The sequence below is a fragment of the Mustela nivalis genome, assembly GCF_964662115.1.
Source record: "Mustela nivalis genome assembly, chromosome: 16".
Taxonomy (NCBI): domain Eukaryota; kingdom Metazoa; phylum Chordata; class Mammalia; order Carnivora; family Mustelidae; genus Mustela; species Mustela nivalis.
Genome location: NC_139035.1, coordinates 29,804,657 through 29,824,317, shown reverse-complemented (window position 1 = coordinate 29,824,317; position 19,661 = coordinate 29,804,657). Strand labels below are relative to the sequence as shown.

Genomic DNA, 19,661 nt, shown 5'->3' with positions numbered 1-19,661 from the left:
CCATTATGGTTAACATATAGTGTTGTATTAGTTTTAGGTGTACAACATAACTATTCAATAATTCCATTTATTGAACTCATTCTTATTCCTCTTCCTCCCACATCTTAGGTATATGGTGACATTTTTTACAGTCTTTTATGAAAGTAAAATGAATCCCTTTTTGTGAATCTCTTGACTGAATTTTATAGATACACTTATTTTTGCCTCTTTTGTGCATCCAACTTTTCTTATTCCTGCTTATGGTCTTTCCTTTCCACTCAAAGAATGTATTTTTTTTAAGATTCTATTTATTTGTTTGACAGAGAGAGAAAGAGAGAGAGAGTTCACAAGTAGGCAGAGCAGCAGGCAGAGAGAGAAGGAAGCAGGCTCCCTGCCAAGCAGAGAGCCCAATGCAGGGCTTGATCCCAGGACCCTGAGATCATGACCTGAGCTGAAGGCAGAAGCATAACCCACTGAGCCACCCAGGTGCCCCAAAGAATATTTTTTAACATTTCTTGAAGGGCTCGTTTAGTGTCATTAATTCCTTTAACTCTTGTTTGTCTGGGAAGCTCTGTCTCTCCTTCTGGTCTGAACGAGAGCCTTATTGGATATCCTTGGCTCCAAATTTTTTCCTTTCAGCACTTTGAATATATCCTTCTACTCCCTTCTGGCCTATGAAGTTTCTGCTGAAAAATCCACTGATAGCTGTATGGGGTTTCCCTCGTATGTAACTGCTTTTCTTTTCTCTTGCTGCTTTTAAAATTCTTTATCACTACTTTTTGTCATATTATTTACTTTGTGTCTAGGTGTGGACCCCTTTGACTTGGTCTTGTTGGGATTTCTCTAGGTCTGTTGGATCTGGATTTCTCTTTCCTTTCCCAGATTCAGGAAGTTTTTAGCTATCCTCTCTTCAGACAAATCTTCTGCCCCCTTTTCTCGCTCTTTTCCTTCTGGGGTCCCTATCTGTTATGCTTGATAATGTTGCTGAGTTCCCTGGGTCTATTCTCATTTTGTGTATCTTTTTCCCCCTATCATCTGCTCAGCTTTATTACTTTCCATGACTCTGTCCTCCAGGTGGCTGATCCATTCTACTTCCTCTTGTTTGCTATTTATTCCAGCTGGTCTATTTTTATTTCCATTAAGTGAGTCCAATAGCTCTAATTGTTCTTTTTTATGTCTCCTGTCTCTTGGTGGAAGGTCTCATGAAGGTTCTGCACTCCTTTCTCAATTCTGGTGAGGATATTTATGAGCATTACTTTAAATTCATTATCAAACCTATTACTCATTTCCTTTTTGTTTAGGTCTCTTGCTCTGATTTTGTTCTGCTCTTTCATTTGGGACATATTCCTCTGTCTCTTCATTCTGTCTATTGCTGTGTCTATTTCTTTGTGTTAGGAAAATCAGCTATGTCTCCTGCTGTTTTACTGTCTCTTTAAGAGCAGGGACTCAGCTTCCTATCTGAACCTACTGATCTTTAAAGTTCCAGGTGGTAAGCCACACTGAATGTAAGAGCTCACAAAGTTATGCCCCTCTGGTTTTCAAAGGCATTGTTATGGGGATCCCTCTTCTTGGTATAGGTCCCTGTGCCTGGGCTGACATCTGCTCCTCTTCCCCTTCCTGTGCCCTCAGATCCCTCCCTCCTACAGACAGTATCACAGGTCTGTCAGTGTCACAGATCTGTTTGGTTCCCAGCTGTGTCTCTGCCCATCCAACCCTCTTCAAGGTGGCCTCTTCTTGGTGTGTAGCTGTGGAGAGCCTGTCCTACCAGTCTTTGGGGAATCTTCTGAGTCATTTACACAGACATGAGTGTTACCTAGTTGTATCCATGGGATGAGGTGAGCCCAGGACCCTTCTACTCCACCATCTTCTCTGCAGGTCTCTCTGGAAGCTTTTAAAATTTTCATTTTGTCCTTGATATTCCAAATCTTACTTTAAATTCTCTAGCTATGTATTTTCATATTCTGTTGGCTGTTTTAATATGGAGCTATTTATTTTTAGTTTTCTGTTGACAGGAAGTGGACTTCTGCTCTGAGATTCTCTGTTCCATGTGTTTCAATGAGTTGGATTTTTCCAAACAAACTGTAGGTCCAAACTCTAAGCTAAATCAGCTTAACTGTTTTCATAGCACTTACCTGTGTTTTAGATATTACAGATTTTTCTGTATTCTTATTGTAATGAAAACATATAGATATATAGATAGATAGATATGTCTATATATAGGTACAGAGATATAGATATAAGATATATTGATATAGATATTTATATAGATATCTATATCTATATGAAGATATCTTTGTGGTTTTGTGCTATGTGGCTTCCAGGAGACATAAGATGGATGGTTGCATCTAAGCTATTGTCTACATTCTGCATATTTATACTTACATTTTGAGGATTTCCAATCTGCTAGAAAAAGGGAAGGAAGATGTTAGTTGACAAATTTCACTTTCTCTCTCTTATATAAGCATCTTTTTGTTTCTCCCCAGCCTACACATTCCTTCCTCTCCTTTCTCCAGTTATGTGTTACCTTTAACATTTTCAAGTCGCAGCTAAAACAAATGGCATTGCCTTCATAATAGCATTTCTAGGTGCACGTTGATGGTTTGACTTTTTAACCTTTTATATTCATCTCTTCCTAAGTTTTACAAGTTAGTTTACAAACATCAGTTTATTCTGCTTCTTTCCCCTTCATATAATTTTTACATTATAAATATGAAGGCTTTCATCTCTTAAATAAACTGTTAATAAAATGTTGCCAAATAATAATATATGGCTAGAGAATGACATAAAGTTCACAATTTAAAGGTTTAATATTAAATTTGGAATAATCCAGTCTTTTATTTAATAGTGTATTTTTGATGGTTTACACAGTCACATATAGCATATCCACATAGGAATACATGCTCTTAAATAAATACGCTGTACGTGGGCTGTTTACATCCCTTGTTCATTTGAGGTACGAGAATCTGAATTGCGTGCAATAGGCAACTGGAATCTCTCCAGCCTATTCCCATTTCTCTCTCTAACCACATCTACAGTGTTGGGGTGGGAGTGTCATTAACTCAGAGCAACCATAGAATTTACAAAGAATCACCAAAACCATATCCTAATGTGGTACATAAATGATGTACAGTTTGCCAGGCGGCTGACTCTATGGAATATCATTTACAACCATAAATACTAAAGTAAGATTATAATTTTTGTTTCAAAACCTTCCAAAGTAAGGAATTGTGAAAGTCTTTAACCAGGAGGGATGACATGTCCAAATATCTCTTCTTTTGATTATCCCACTTGTGCTGATCCTCAGACTCCCGTGCTATCCCTAGTCCACTCCTGCAGACTGTTGGCCTACGTCCAGGCAGGTGTCTAGGTTTGTATTGTCTGTGGTGGAGAATTCCTAGCCCCCGCATCTGAAACTGCTCCACATTCAGGCCTTACGTGGGTGTCTCATCAACTCCATTTAAAAGAAGTTGCTCTCATTGTGCTACTGGGTATTTGCCCCAAGATAGAATGGAGAGATCCGAAGGGACACCTGCACCCCAGTGCTTATAGCAGCAATGTCCCCAACAGACAAACTGTGGGAAGAGTCCAGATGTCCACCAGCAGATGAGTGGATAAAGAAGATGTAGTATATATATACAATGGGCTACTACTCAGCCATCAAAAAAAAAAAAGAAAAGAAAAGAAAGAAATCTTGCCCTTTGTAATTGACATGGATGGAACTAGAGGGGAGTATTATGCTACATGAAATAAGTCAATCAGAGAAAGATAATTATATGATTCACTCATAGGTGGAATTTAAGAAACAAAACAGGAAGGGAGGGGAAAATCCAACAAGACGAAATCAGAGAGGGAGACAAACCATGAGAGACTCTTAACTCTAGGAAGCTAACTGCGGGTTGCTGGAGGGTACGTGGGTAGGGGGATGGGGTAACTGGGTGACAGGCACTAAGGAGGGCACGTGACGTAATGAGCGCTGGGTGTTCTTTGCAACTGATGAATCACTGAACTCTACCTCTGAAACTAATAATACACTGATATTAATTAATTGAATGTAAATAAAATTTAAAAAATAAATGAAGTTGCTCTCAGCTGATTTCCTAAGCTTCAGTAGCTTGGTCATAGGAGCTATTTTTTCTCCATTTGCAGAGTCCTGCTGAGTGTTCTGTGTCTCCTTCAGCAGCAACTGTGTCTGTTCCATCATGGGAACACAAGGAATGAGAAATGGAGTAGGAGAGGTCAGTTAGAAAAAGGATAAATCTCACTTTTTTCTGTAGGGACATTTGCTATAGTATTGACATTGAAATAAACCCCACTTTATTTTTTTTAAGATTTTTTTAAGATTTTTTTTTTGTATTTGAGATAGAGAGAGCGAGCAAGCACTGAGCCAGGGGCAGAAGGAGAGGGAGAAGCAGGCTCCTCACTGAGCAGGATGCCTGATGCGGGACTTGATCCCAGGACCTGGGATCATGATCTGAGCTGAAGGCAGACGCTTTACCGACTGAGCCACCCAGGCGTCCCTAAACCTCACTTTAAGAAGGAAACATGGATGTCCTTGTAATTCCTGCATTAAAATATTAAGTATCTTTCTAAGCTGTCATGACTTACTGGATGTTTTCATGTCTAACCACGTCAAGTCCTCAATCTTGCAAATTGTACTAGAATACTTTTTTTAAAGATTTTATTCATTTGAGGCAGAGATACAGAAAGAGCATGAGGAGAGGGAGAAACAGACTCCCTGCTGAGCAGGGAGCCGGACACGGGGCTCGATCCCAGCCAAAGATAGATGTTTAACCATCTGAGCCACCCAGGCACTGTCCACCCTAGAATATTCTTAACATCGAAACAAAGTAATTGTTACAAACCTGAAAACCTACATTAATGGTGATTGGAATTACACAAAGATATAGACTCTTTTAAATTTTCTTTTAGCATATGATAATTAGGCAATGATACTATGGTGACAGTTCTTAAATACATCTTAAAGAATGAATTCTTTTAAAAAATAAAAAAGATTTATTTTAGAGGCGGGGTGAGGAGGGGGAGGAGCAGAGAGAGAGGGAGAGAGAGAATCTCAGACTCTCCCCTGAGGAAGTGGGACTCGATCCCAGGACCCCGAGATCATGACCTGAGCTGAAATCAAGAGTTGAATCTTCAAAGAACTGAGCCTCCCAGGTGCCCTAAGCATGAATTCTTGTATTGTGGGAGGGTCTATACATTTGCTACCAGGGATCTGTGAGCATAACATTTTGTGTGTATTGTATTTTGCAGGTAAGTAGTAGTCTCAATTTGGTGAAAGTAAGAACTACTATCATAGAGTGCCGTATTGGGTACCTCGTTAGGAGAGATTTTGTAGGATCATGTATTAAGAGTTTAATTTGCAATGTACTTTAATGTATTTATTTTCTTTAGGAAGCAATATTTATTGCAACTCAACAGTTGGGCTTACAACAATGGCCAGCTCAGACAAAGAAAATCATACAGTTTTATAATCAGCTTCAGGTAAGTGAGGAATGGTGTGTTAGCACCTCTTTGCTCCTGAATGTTAATAGTTCTGATCAAGGAGAAAACCAGGGTAACAAGAAAGTGGCTTACTCTGTTATTGACCCAGATGTCATTATTCGACCCTCAACTAACTTTGACTAGATTTATCTTCTTCACCTTTGTCCCCTTACCAAATGATTCTAAAAATCCCTCCACATGTGGTGTAAATGTTCTGCCTCACACAGCTATGCCTTCTTTGAATTTTCTGTGCCCATGAATGAACCAGTTGGAAAAGACGGTGCATTTCCCTGATTATCAGTAAAATTGTACATTCTCATATTTATATTCTTCACCATCTGAGTTTCCTACAAATTGCCAGATTATATAACATACTCATTTCTCAATTAGGTTTTTTGTCTTTTTCTTACCAAGTGTGTGTAGACTTTTCTTTATACATTTTTATATCCTGTTACTTTGTTGTTTATGTGCATTGCAAATAAATTCTCTAAATCTTGGGTTTTCAGAAATGTTCCTCGTGTTCACTGGTGCAGGAGACATTGTTAATGCAGTCAAGTCTGCTGGTCCTTTTTGTGTGTATGTGGTTTGTGTTTTTTGTGAATTTTTAGAAATCTTTTCTATCCTATTTCATAAATATGTTCTCTATGATTTTTTTCTCAAATCTTTTGATATTTGCATTTCCCATTTTTAAGTTGTCTGGAATTTTCTTTAATATATCAAATGTGGATCTATTTTTCCTCAGATGGATAACCAGTTTTCCCAAGACTTTTCCTCACTGATTTGCTATTTCTCTCATGTACTGTGTTTCCAATCTAATAGGGTGGATTTCTTTGTTGATTTCTTCCATATTTTATTATTTGTCTTTATCTTATGATACCACCAGTCTTAATTACCACAGCTTTATAATAGGTCTTCATATCTGGTGATGCCAATTGTAAGAGGTTAAAAAAAAAAAAAAAAGCTATCCCTGACCCTCTTAGGGTTTCTGACTGAGTCTGAAAATCAAATTGAGAAAGATAGATTAGCAGGAGAAAAGCATGCACTTTTTTTAAATTTATTTTTTATTTATTTTCAGCATAACAGTATTCATTGTTTTTGTACCGCACCCAGTGCTCCATGCAATCCATGCCCTCTCTAATACCCACCACCTGGCTTGATTTTTTTTTACATGAGAACCTTCATAAGAGAATAGACATGCCCAAAGAAGTGACCAGAACAGGAAGCTTTATACCTTTTAGATAAAGAAACAATGAATTTGTGCGGAGTTGACAGGACAGAGGGGTTGGGCTGGGGGTGTAGTAGGTGGTGAGGAAGTAAGCAGGAAGATGTGGGCCTCCTGAACCAGGTCTGTTCATAGAGCCTGTCAGCCCCACATTGCCCATAAGGATGCCTCTGTCCTCTGGGTATGAGGAGGGCACCTTTCACATGGGACTTGTAGGACCTGTTTCGGGGAAGAAAGGTGAGGTGGGGGAGGTCAGAGTAACCTTCCTGCTTCCAACAGTACTGGAAGACTCCTCCAGATGAATCTATTTAACACGCCCAGGTCAGGGCGCCTATCTTGTCGGGAGTGCTGCCAGAATATTCCCTCTCTGTTACTTTCCCCAATTCTTAGATAATCAATAGATTGACTGCCAGTAATAAATAAATAAATAAATAAATAAATAAATAAATAATTTTAAAACCTTATTTGGATTTTTATTGGGATAGAATTGAATGAATAACCAGTGGTGAGAATTTTCATTTAATGATATCACATTTTCCCCTTCATGAACATATTGGGTTGATTTAACAAGTTAGCCTGCAACAGCTGCATGACGGCAGAAAGCTCTAGACATCTGGGTCAGAAAGGACGGTTTATTACTCAGCAACAGCAGTAGCCATGTTCCCAAGATTTAATTCTCAGAGGATGACACAGGGTCAGGTGATACCTGCACACGTGGTTAGTGTTCCACAGAAGAATCCCACACTTAGGAACATGGCAGTCTTCTGAGGGGATAACTGGCAGACATTCCTAGCCTTTGCTCAGGAAGGAGACACTAACATTATCTTTGTTATTCTAGACAGCCGAGTTAAACCTTCTCCATCCTGATAAGAGGACTGTCTTCCAAAAACTGTTTGCTATACAAGCATCCTTGAAAAGACAGTCCTAAACAAAGCTTTTGATGACTCTGTTCAGAGGCATGTGGAAATGTCAGTGACTGTAAAGAATTGTCTCCCCAAAATTCCACCCCTCATTATATACTGTCTTGGTTTCTGGTGAATCGTCCCAGGGCCACTCCATTGACTACTCTAGTTCATCTGACTGCCAGGAGCTGGGACCAAATATATTCAGCTTATTTCATACAGCATTTAGCTAGAGCCTCTCACAGTAGACTAGAGTCAATCTAAAATATAAATCTCAACCATGTCCATCCAGGTTCTGGCCCCAAACAGCTGAACACACCAGAAGCCGTCAGACTCTACCTTTGAAAGCCAGGCAGATTTCTCCTAAAGCTGGTATACTGGTTGTTCCTCTGGGTCTAAAGGATTAATCCAGATAGAGATAGTTTCTCAGCTGTGTAGATGGTGTCTTGGCCCAGAAGGAGGAAGGGACTAGGGTTATTCTATTATCCATAACAACCCTGGTCAGTGAGTTGAGACTGATCTGACTGCCTCCCAGGGACAAGTGATGTTTCCTTAAATACTGGATTCTAACACTTCAACCACCTCTGAGGTGCAAGTTGCATTTTTGGTGTGTGTGTGTGGGGGGGGGGGAGACAAGGTAGTGTCTGACTTCTCTTTAAGAAATACAATCCTAAGGGTATACATGGTACCCTTAGAAAGAATTTCTTGATAGTTGTTGGGTTTCCCAAACAGAACTACAGCAGCTCAAGGAATACAGTTCTCAGTTCAGAGTTCAGTTCTAATAATGAGATCTAGTTCTTTTTCTTTTTCTTTCTTTTTTTTTTTTTTTTTTTGGAGTGACCACTTGAGGACAAGCAGTCTAGTCTGACCTGTTTGCCATACCATGAACCCAATGACATTTATCTGTTCCAGGAAATGAGTGAGCAGTGGAGATAGGAGTGGGGAAGATATACAAGACATCTCGAGCAAGGGCCAAGCATTTTAACGGGGAGGCCACTCCTGCTGCTTCTGACAGATTTCTCTTAGGGGAATAACAATTTTAGGGGAATAACAATTAAATTTTAGGGGAATAACAATTAAATCGTGATCAGTCCTATTTGATAGGGGTTGGCAGTCCCAGCAGTCGGCAAAATGAAAGGTACCTAGGGTTGTTGGGGATACCACATCAGGGCATTTTTTTTTTTTTTTTTTTTTTTTTTTTTGCGAGGAAGGATAGAGAATGGGCTAAGACCATGTCAATCCAAGAGAACCCAGGCAGTTGAACCAGAATTAAATTTGAACCCTCTGGACCCCATTTTGGAATGTGTATAATCAGAGTGGCCTGCGGTTTTCATCAAGGAACAGAAAGAAGCCCCAATGCTCAGGAATGGTCAGGATGAATCGCAAATTCTCAAAAGAGATCTCTATTATCCCCCATCTCTTTTATGCTGATAATTACCCAGGAAGCAGATGAAAGGAAATGGTCTCCTAGGGATGTCCCCACTCAATGACCAACCCTCCCTGGTAAGGTGTGTGGACAAAGAGAAGGGAAGGGGCGTGGAGTCAGGAATGTCTGAGGTCAGTCTTTGAGAAGGTTGTTCCAGTGATCAATCATATCAGCATGCTATGGATGGCAGGAAGCAGAGGAGGCCCATAAAATATCCTGACCATCGGTTCATGGTTAAGAGACTCTTGGCAATAAAAAGTCAGACAGCAAATAATCCAGAAATCCAAATGACACAAATTTGGTCTCACTGATTGGACGAAACAGCAGTTTCGTAGCTTGAAACAGCGTCATTGTCGGTGAGTCACCACTGACAGCCTCAGAAGGGGGGTGGGGGGACGCGCAGGGCTGGTGCAGGATCTGCCAAGAGTATGTGGGCTCATTCGTGCCACGGGCAGCGGGACTTTTCCCACCATGAGACAGGAACCTGGAGCGCGACAGTAGTCCCTGCATCCCAAACACATGGCCCCTTACTTTGTGCGTCGGTGACGGAGAACGCGTCGCCATGTGCAGGGTGACGTTGTGTCAGGACTGCGGTCCCAGCAGTCTGGGAAGTCTGGTGTGATCAGCTTGATTCCGGGTCCTCATCATGGGCCCACGAGTAACTCCCACAGTTTGGTTGGCAGCCCCGACTTGTTTGCACGGTTCCCAGCCCCAGAGAGCGTTATCTTGAATCCTGCAGTCTGTAGTTCCCCAAGGGGCAGACCAAAGAGGTAGGCCACTGCCAAAGCCGGAGTCCGAGCTCTTGCCGGGAGCAGAGCTGACCAGTATGCTTTGTGGGGCCGGCCAGCCTCAGGCAGGCTGAGCCACTAGGGGGCGCCACTATGGTGTGAGTGGGATCTTTGCAAGTTGAGGACTTCACTGAACCAGCAGCTTTGCTGGGGAGGTGAGGGTGGGGGTGGCAGGAAGTAATGTTGCTCCCAGGGGACAGTGGCCCCTCTTTCATGTGATGCCATGATGCGGCTATGGCCACTTAACTGTGTTCTTAAAGTTATCCTTTCCATTAGTCATGCAAGCCTTTTGGACCCCTTCCCACCTTGCCAGTTACAGAATGGGATTATCAGACAGAGAATCACCAGACCCACATGAGGGTAGAGAGATTGAAATGGAAGTGAAAAATATTTTAGCTTTGTCCATATTTGAATTTTAATGTATTTATTTGGTACATTATTAAAGATAATCATTTCTTTAGGCTTTTGCAGTAGTCTAAAAGAGATGGTGAGGGACTTAGCATCTGACTCTTTCCCCCTTGTCCCAGTCCATATGGGCTGACATAACAAAATACCATCAGTAGGGAGGTTTAAACAACAGATATTCATTTCTCACAGTTCTGGAGGCTGAGAAGTTTAAGATCAAAGTGCTAGCAGATTTTGGTTTCTGGTAAGAGCTCTCTTCCTGGCTTGCGGATGGTCACCTTCTCACTGTGTCTTCACATAGTAGAGAGGTGTTGGATTCTGTTCCCTCTCCCTCTTCCTGTAAGAACACTCATCTCATTGCAGGCCCACCCTCATGACCTCATCTAAACCTAATCACCTATCAGAGACCTCACTTTTAATATTATTGTGTTGGGTGTCAGCCTCAACATTTGAGTTTTAGGGAGATGGTGAACATTCACTCTATAACACCAGCAGTGATTGGGTTGGGCAGAAGAAGACGGGATCAAGAAAATTTTGTAAGAGATGAGGAACTTTGGACATGGGCACCTAGTGGTTTTATTAACAAATCAGGAAATTAGAGAAGCAACAAGTGTGAGAAGGTATAGATTAGATTATGTTGACTTTGAAGATCATGTGAGACATCCAGGAGCAAGTATCTAGTAGACCACCACTGAGATTGCACTCGGGCACATAGAGCCAAAGACTGGAGAAAATAAACACATCAGGAAGTCATTAGAACTCAGGTCATGGTTAAAGATATTCAGGTCAATGAGATTGGTAGGGCCAGTGAAGGGAGAAGAGAGAAAAAGAGAAAGATGAATTAGGGAAGACTAACATGGAAATGACATTGAAAACTCAAAAGACGGAAAGAATAGAGAAAAGGAAACTGAATAAACCATATTACGGAAGCCAATCTTACAGAAAAGTATAGAAATAAAGGAGAATTAGAAAAAGATAAACTGCCAGATGTCAAGAATTGAAAGTTATCCCTTGAATTTTAAAATTGGGAGATTTCTGTTTATTTTGACATTAACCTAGTCAATGAAAATGGAACCCAGGTTATACTAGACTGAACAGTAATTTGAAGGAAGGGTTTGTGGATACAGAGATGTATTTCTAAATAAGCACCTTCAGATTTCAGCTGAACCATCAGTAAACCAAAATTAAACCATAAATCTGCAATTTTGTTTTAGACTTGCATTGGTGTAATGTTAGTAGGCCCAACTTGTGGAGGAAAGACAACAGTCAGAAGAATTTTAGAAAGAGCATTAACACTATTACCAGTTGAATACATCCTACCACGGAGAAGAAGGGAATCTATTTCACAGGTAAATACTAAATAATGTGTTTCTCTGTTTCTACAGATCTTTATGCTTCAGTAACATTTTATGTCCTATTTATATAAGTATGTTCTTGTTAAATTTATTGCTAGGAATTTTGAGGTTAGGAATCATTATACTAAATGAGATTATTTTATTTGAATCTCAAACTAGTAATTACTAGTATAAAATAAATCTACGGAATTATATATTTATTTTGTATTTCATCACCCTCATGGACTAGTAATTTTAATTCTAATTGGTTTTTTTTGGTGATCAATTGAATTATCTTCAAATGAATATAATTTTGTCTCTTGTAGTATTTGTATAATTTATATTCTTATTGCATTGATTAACCTTCTAAAACAGTGTTAACTTTAATAATCTCTTGCTTCTTACTTTATCTGAAATGTAGTTAATATTTCTCCATTTAATATGATATTTGCTCTTTGTGTATGATAAATATTCCTTCATACGTTGGGAATTTTCTTCCATTCTCATTATACTTCGATTTTGACTTGGAATTTGTGAAGTAATTTTTCAGAATCTATTTTTATATTTTAATTTGTTAATAAGCTATACTGATAGATTTGCTAATGTTAAATTGTCCTTGAATTCCTAGAATAACTTTTTCTTAATATGTATATATATTTTTTTTTCAAAATGATTTACATTTTTATTTTTATTTTTTCAAAATTTTATTTAAATTCTAGTTAATAGCATAATGATGCTTTCAGTAGAATTCAGTGATTCACCACTTACATACAACACCCAGTGCCCATGATGACATGTTTCCTCTTTGATCCCCCTCCCCCATCTAGCCCAGCCCCACCCAGGGCCTCCATCAGCCCTTAGTCTCTTGTGATTTGTTTTCCTCTCTTCCCCTCTTCCCATATGTTTATGTGTTTTGTTTCTTAAATTCCACATATAAGTGAAATCAGATGGTATTTTTACTCCGTATAAAGCTAGATCCCAGTAAATAATGTATACTTCAGTTACCTCATTTGAAGACTCAGCAGTCTATTGGAAAAGTTTTAGAAAGTCAGGTTCTTAGTTCTGCAGGTTTTTGTTTCAGTTAGTGTGCAGTTTCTTAACATTTTTAGCTCTTTATAGAAATGCAGCTGATTTTTGTGTGTTGATGTTGTGTCCTACAAATAGTCTGGCTTATGTATTAGCTCTAGTAGTTGTTTCATAGATTTCTTTGGGATTTTCTATATATAGAATCATGTCATATTTAAATAGAGATACTTTTATGTCTCCCTTTGCAATTTGGGTGCTTTTTATTTATTTATTTTTTCTCACCTAATTATCAGGCTAGGACTTTCAGTACAGTGTTTAATAGCAGTGGTGAAAATGGAAATTCTTGCCTTGTGCTTGATTTTAGGGAGGCTTTCAGTCTTTCCCCATTGAGTAAGAGGTCGTCCATGGGTTTTTCTTCAAATACATACCAAGTAGTGGAATTGCTAGATCATTAATTAACCATCAGAGAGAATTAGGGTCGCTTTCTTTGGAGAGAAAGACCTCTCCTAAAACTCTTTGGTGTTAACAGTGCAAAAATTTAAATAATTGTGCTATAGTTAATGCCTTTAAGAAGCCACACTGGATTCTTTTCAGATTTCAGGGAGAAAAGGAAAAGTAGATATTTCTTTTATTTTTTAAAAGATTTATTTATTTATTCATGAGAGACAGAGAGAAAGAGAGGCAAAGGGAGAAGCAGGCTCCCCACTAAGCAGGGAGCCTGATGCGGGACTCATCCCAGGACCCCCAGGATCATGACCTGAATCGTCCTTTCAATGTGCTGTTGCATTCAGTTTGCTAGCACTTTCTTGAGGATTTTTTCATCTCTATTCATAGGCATACTGGTGTCTCATTTTCTTATGGTGTCTTTGTGTGGATTTGGTATCAGGATAATAATTCTAGCCTCATAAAATGTGTTAGGAAGTAGTCTCTCCTTTTCCATTTTTTGCAAAAATTTGAGTAAGATTGGTGTTAATTCATTTTCAGGTGTTTGGTAAAACTCATCTGCCATATGATTTTGAACTTTCTTTCTTGGAGATTTTTATTACTCTCTGCTTGTTACAGATCTGTTGGGATTTTCTATTTCTTCTTGAGACAGTTTTGATAATTTTTGTTATTTCTAGGAATTTATCTGCATCCTATAGATTATATAATTTGGCAAACAGTCATTCATAGTGTTTTCTTATAACCCTTTTAATTTCTGCAAGGCACTAGTAGTGCCCATAGTTTATTTCTGATATTATTTATTTATCTTTTTTAATTTAATGATTATTCTTTTTTTTATTGAGGTATAATTGACATATAGCATCGTATTTTTTCAGGTGTACAACATCTGACATTTATATATATTATATATATATATGTATAACTTGACATATATATTGTGAAATGATAGTTACCATATCACTGCACAGAATTAATAAAGTGCTTTGCATCCCCATGACTTATTTATTATATAACTGGAATTTTGAACCTCTTGATTCCTTCCATCTATTTTGGTCCCCTTCCCAATACCTTTCCCCTCTGGTAACCACCAATATATTCTCTGTATCTATGAGTCTTGGGTTTGTTTTGTCTTTTAGATTCCACATATGAGTAGTGTATATAATTGTTGAACCACTATATTGTATACCTGAAACTAATATAATGCTGTATGTTAACTACACTGGAGTTAAAATGAAAAAAAAGACAATATTAAGTCTTCTGATCCATATATGTATATATTTTTATTTATTTATTTATTTATTTTTAATTTAAATTTTTTATTTTTTATAAACATATATTTTTATCCCCAGGGGTACAGGTCTGTAAATCACCAGGTTTACACACTTCACAGCACTCAAAAAACACATACCATATATGTATATATTTTATAGATACAAGTCCTTTATCAGGAACTATGATTTATAAACACTTTCTTTCATTTTGTGACTTGTCTTTATTTTCTTGATGGTGTCCTTTGAAACACAAAAGCTTTTAACCTTGATGAAATTCAGTCTATTTTTTCTATGTTGTTACAAATAGAAAGATTTTATTCTTCTTTTATTGAGTATTTGATTCCATCATACGTATACACGTGTGTGTGTGTGCCTATGTGTCTATAACACCGCATCTTACTTACCTTTTCATCCATCAGTGGACACTGAGATTGCTTCTATGTTTTGGTCAGTGTAAATAATGTTGAAATGAACATAGAGGTGCATAGAACTTTTCGAATTAGTGTTCTTGTTTTCTTCAAATACATACCAAGTAGTGGAATTGCTAGATCATTAATTAACCATCAGAGAGAATTAGGGTTGCTTTCTTTGGAGAGAAAGACCTCTCCTAAAACTCTTTGGTGTTAACAGTGCAAAAATTTAAATAATTGTGCTATAGTTAATACCTTTAAGAAGGATTCTTAAAGGATCTGGATTCTTTTCAGATTTCAGGGAGAAAAGGAAAAGTAGATATTTGTGTTCTAAATCCAAAGTGTATCACTGTTGGTGAACTATATGGACAACTGGATGCTAATACTATGGAGTGGTCTGATGGGCTGTTAGCAGCAGCAGTTCGAAATTATGTATATCTCAACACTGCAAGGAGCTCAAAGAAAGACAGTGATTTAGGACTGAAATCAAGAATCTCAGATGCATCTAATGTGAGTTAATATGGAACAGTTACTTTCATTTGAGTACTGTAGATTCTGTTGTTATTTAAAGATTGATATTTAAGCATTATTAGGCACTTAGCAGTATAAAAGTAAACTTAAAAATTATTATGATCAGTTTTAAAAAGGAGAAAAATTAAAAGCTATTAAAAAAAAACAGAAAATATGACACTGCTTTAAAATGATTGGCAAACAATAAAATGAAAGAGACTGGCTTTTAAAGTAACCCAGAGTTGGGTAGGTGTTAAGTGGAGGATGGTCTAGTGATTCTATCACGACCAGTGTACCTTACAAATTAACAAGGTATGAAAACACTTCGCTGCAAAGGTGAAAAAGTTTTTGATACAAAATTCATCACAAAATCAACACAAATAGCAAACAAAACTTTGAATGTTATATTCTCATTAGTTATAAGTAGAAATTACTGGTAAATTTCATTAGCCAAAATATATTAACAGAAGAATGGCATTTAGGAAACAAACAGATAAGCAAAGTTGGTTTTTTTCTTAAAGTTTTTATTTCAATTCCAGTTACTGAACATGCTGTATAGTATTAGTTTCAAGTGTACAATATAGTGATTCAGCAGTTCCATCCCTCACCAGGTGATCATCACGACAGGTGCACTTTTAATGCCCTTTCCCTATTTCAGCTGCCCCCAACCCAACTCCCCTCTGGTGACCATCTGTGTGTTCTCCAGAGGTAAAGGTCTGTTTCTTGGCTTGTCTCTTTCTCTCTCTCTTCTCCCCACCACCTGCTTTTGCTTATTTGTTTCTTAAATTCCACATATGAGTAATGTATAGAATTGTTGAACCCCCATTATATTGTACACCTGAAACTAATATAACACTGTATGTTAATACACTGGAATAAAATGAAAAAATATAAAGTCTTCTAGTCCATATTTATGTATATATTTTTCGAGATACAAGTCCCTTATCAGGGACTATGATTTATACACTCTTTCATTTTGTGACTTGTCTTTATTTTCTTGATGGTATCCTTTGAGACACAAAAGTTTTTAGGCTTGATGAAGTTCAGGCTGTTTTTTCCTTTGTCACTTGTTTTTTTATATCATATCTGAAGAAAGCTTTGTAAAATCAAGGTCAAAAAGCTTTCTTCTATGGGGCACCTGGGTGGCTCAGTCATTAACCATCTGCCTTCAGCTCAGGTCATGATCCCAGCGTCCTGGGCTAGAGCCCCATATCAGGCTCCCTGCTCGGCAGGAAGCCTGCTTCTCCCTCTCCCACTCCCCCTGCTTGTATTCCTTCTCTCACTGTGTCTCTTTCTGTCAAATAAATAAATAAAATCTTTTAAAAAAAAAAAAAGCTTTCTTCTATGCTTTTTGGTAAGAGCTTTGTAGTTTTCACTTTTATATTTAGGTCTTATAGTCTATTTTGGGTTGATTTTTGTGTTCAGTATAAGGGAGGGATCCCAATTCATTCTTTTGCTTCTGAATATCCAAGTATTCCAGAACTATTTGTGGAAAAGACCATTCTTTCTCACATTGAATTGTCTCATCACTCTTGTCAAAATCAACTGACGGTAAATGTTGGGATCTCCTTCTGGATTCAATTCTGTTCCCTTCATCTTACATCTCTCCTTATGCAAATGCCACACTTGATGACTAGAGCTTTGCACTAAGTTTTGAAATAGAAAGCTCAAGTAGTTTTTAAGATCTTGACAACTGATTCTAAAATGTATCTGGAGGAACCAAGGTCCCTGATATTCCTGAATTAAAAAACCAGGGGAAGAGTCTCATGGTGAGATCTGCCAGATGTCAAGAATTATTACAGAATTAGGTACAACAGTGTGCTGCTGGGGCAGACAAGGATGGCAGTTCTGAACTATTATGTCCCTATGATGTAATGCAAAAATGTGTAGAGAAAACAACAGAATTTTGTAGAGAAATTGATAAATCATATATAGTATGAGATTTTACTGCATCTTTCTCAGTAATTGATAGGAAAGGAATATGGTAAAGTGGCTGTGACTAAATTCTTTTTTTAAAGATTTTATTTATGTATTTGACAGAGAGAGATCACAAGTAGGCAGAGAGGCAGGCAGAGAGAGAGAGGAGGAAGCAGGCTCCCTGCTGAGCAGAGAACCCGATTCAGGACTCGATCTCAGGACGCTGGGATCATGACCTGAGCCGAAGGCACAGGCTTAACCCACTGAGCCACCCAGGTGACCCTAAATCCTTTATACTAATTATCACCAGTTAGAAATGGAAATAGGAAAAATTCAGCTAACAATGGCAAAAATCTATCTAAAATATATTGGAATAAATGTAAAAGAAAGGAATTTGTCATGGGAGTGGCAGGGGAGAAGCAGGAATATCTATATACAATCGGCAAAAATTGAATAAATGGAAGAGATACTGTATTCCTGCATGGAAAGACTTCTGTCCTAAAAATGCCAATCTAGACCAAGCTAATATATAAACATAATATCTTTCCAAGAAAAATCCCACTTTAAAAACTCAAATTAAATGACTTTAAAGTTCATTAGGAAGTATAAACATTCCAAGAGTTCAAAGAAAATCTGGGCAGAAAACCAGAGTGCTTTATATTTCTAAAATGTTCCATATTAATTTTAGAACAAATCCATACTGTAACCAAAACAGTGGAGTACAATATAATACAGTGACCATACTTAAAAATGCTGTGTTGTATATTCAGAAGTTGATAAGAGAGTAGGTCTTCAGAGTGCTCACAAGAAAGAAATGTTTACCTATGCATGGTGATAGATGTTAAGTAGACTTACTGTGGTGATCATTTCACAATCTATACAAATATTCATTATATTGCATGCCTGAGACTAGTGCAATGTTGAGTGCTGGGTATATTTCAGGAAAAGATATAAAAAGATAACACTTTCCAAAACCTGAATAAAAACCCTGGAATGTACTAACACAGAAAAGGAACCAGACAGAGTCCAGAAATATATTCCGACGTATGTGAATTTAATATACAACTGAAGTAATATTTCTAATCAGCAGGAAAAGCATTCTTTACTGAATTCACTGTGTTTATATAGTTTTCTATTTTCTGATGTGAAAAATGTAGAAAGACACTTACCTCATTCCCTACCCAGAAATAAAATTACATGGGTGCCTGAGTGGCTCAGTCAGTTAAGCATCTGCCTTCAGCTCAGGTCATGATCTCAGGGTCCTGGGACCAAGCCCCCGCATCTAGCTCCCTGCTCAGTGGGGAGCCTGCTTCTCCTCTCCCTCTGCTCCTCCCCCTGTTCATATGCGCTTTCTCTGCTTTCTCTCTCTCTCTCTCTCTCTCTCTGTCAAATAAATTTTTAAAAAAGAAAGAAAATTCCAGATGAAATAGACAACTAAATATAAAAATAAAATTATAAAGACATAATATTTAGGGGCATATTTTTAGAGTTGGGAAGACCTTAACTAAAGCTGGGAACCCAAAAATCATAAACAGAAGATAAAATTTTTTTTCTGTAAATACAAAAAATGTTTTTTTTTTTTTTCTAAGAGTTACAATAAACATCATTAAAGCAAACCGTAGTCTGGAAGAAAATTTTTCTAGCATCTTAGAGGAATTAGTGGCCCTGCTGTAGATGAGGGCTGTAAGAAACAGACGCAAACAAGAAGGAATGGAACAACTAGGGGAACCAGGCGGGCTAAGAGTAGAACGTTGTTGGAGCACATGAAAATTATCGACAGAGGAAAGACGCTTAGCCTAAGTCTTAGTCAAAAACTAAAAATCATAACAATGAGAGCAGCACAGTTTTTCTCAAGTTTTCAAAACATAAGAATATGCATAACTAAAACATTGCGTGTTCACGAAGATATGGAGAAACAAACATTCCTACATCTTATTGGTGGAAGTATTTTTTTTTTTAAGATTTTATTTATTTATTTGACAGATGTGATCACAAGTAGGCAGAAAGGCAGGCAGAGAGAGAAGGAAGAAGGCTCCCTGCTGAGCAGAAAGCCCAATGCGGGGCTTGATCCCACAACCTGGGACCATGACCTTGGGACCATGACCTGAGCCGAAGGCAGAGGCTTTAACCCACTGAGCCACCCAGGCGCCCCTGTGGAAGTATTATTGTCACAGACTTTGAAAAAGAGATCCAGTAGAATTTATTAAAGATTAAAATCCAGATAATATTTGACCCACAATCCCACATTTTTTAAAAACCGAGGGAAAGAAAAGCAGTAGAGCATAATGACTTATGTGCAGGACTGGTAAATGCAGACTTCTGCAATAGAAATAGTCATTCAAAATAACCTTGTACTTGGTCCTCTCCCCATGAGCCTTGAGAACTAGAAGTGGCCGGTTACTGTCTGTTGGGCAGTGAGGCCCTGGCTGAGACGTGCAGCTCACTCCTATGTACAGTCTTTGTCTCTCTCTGTTCTGTTGAGCCCCTCTGCGCCCAGGGCATGGCTCCCATGTTTGGTGGGCTTCCCC

General features: G+C 38.1%; 1 protein-coding gene across 9 annotated transcripts in view; it reads left to right on the top strand.

The window, feature by feature from the left end:
* DNAH14 (dynein axonemal heavy chain 14) overlaps window positions 1–19,661 on the top strand; it is a 348,451-nt gene that overhangs the window by 170,744 nt on the left and 158,046 nt on the right. For all 9 annotated transcript variants that reach the window (XM_082704493.1, XM_082704492.1, XM_082704488.1 and 6 more), the window contains 3 exons: window positions 5,389–5,478; window positions 11,436–11,570; window positions 15,001–15,216. In XM_082704493.1, coding sequence (XP_082560619.1) covers window positions 5,389–5,478; window positions 11,436–11,570; window positions 15,001–15,216 — 441 coding nt within the window. The remainder of the gene's footprint in view (window positions 1–5,388; window positions 5,479–11,435; window positions 11,571–15,000; window positions 15,217–19,661) is intronic.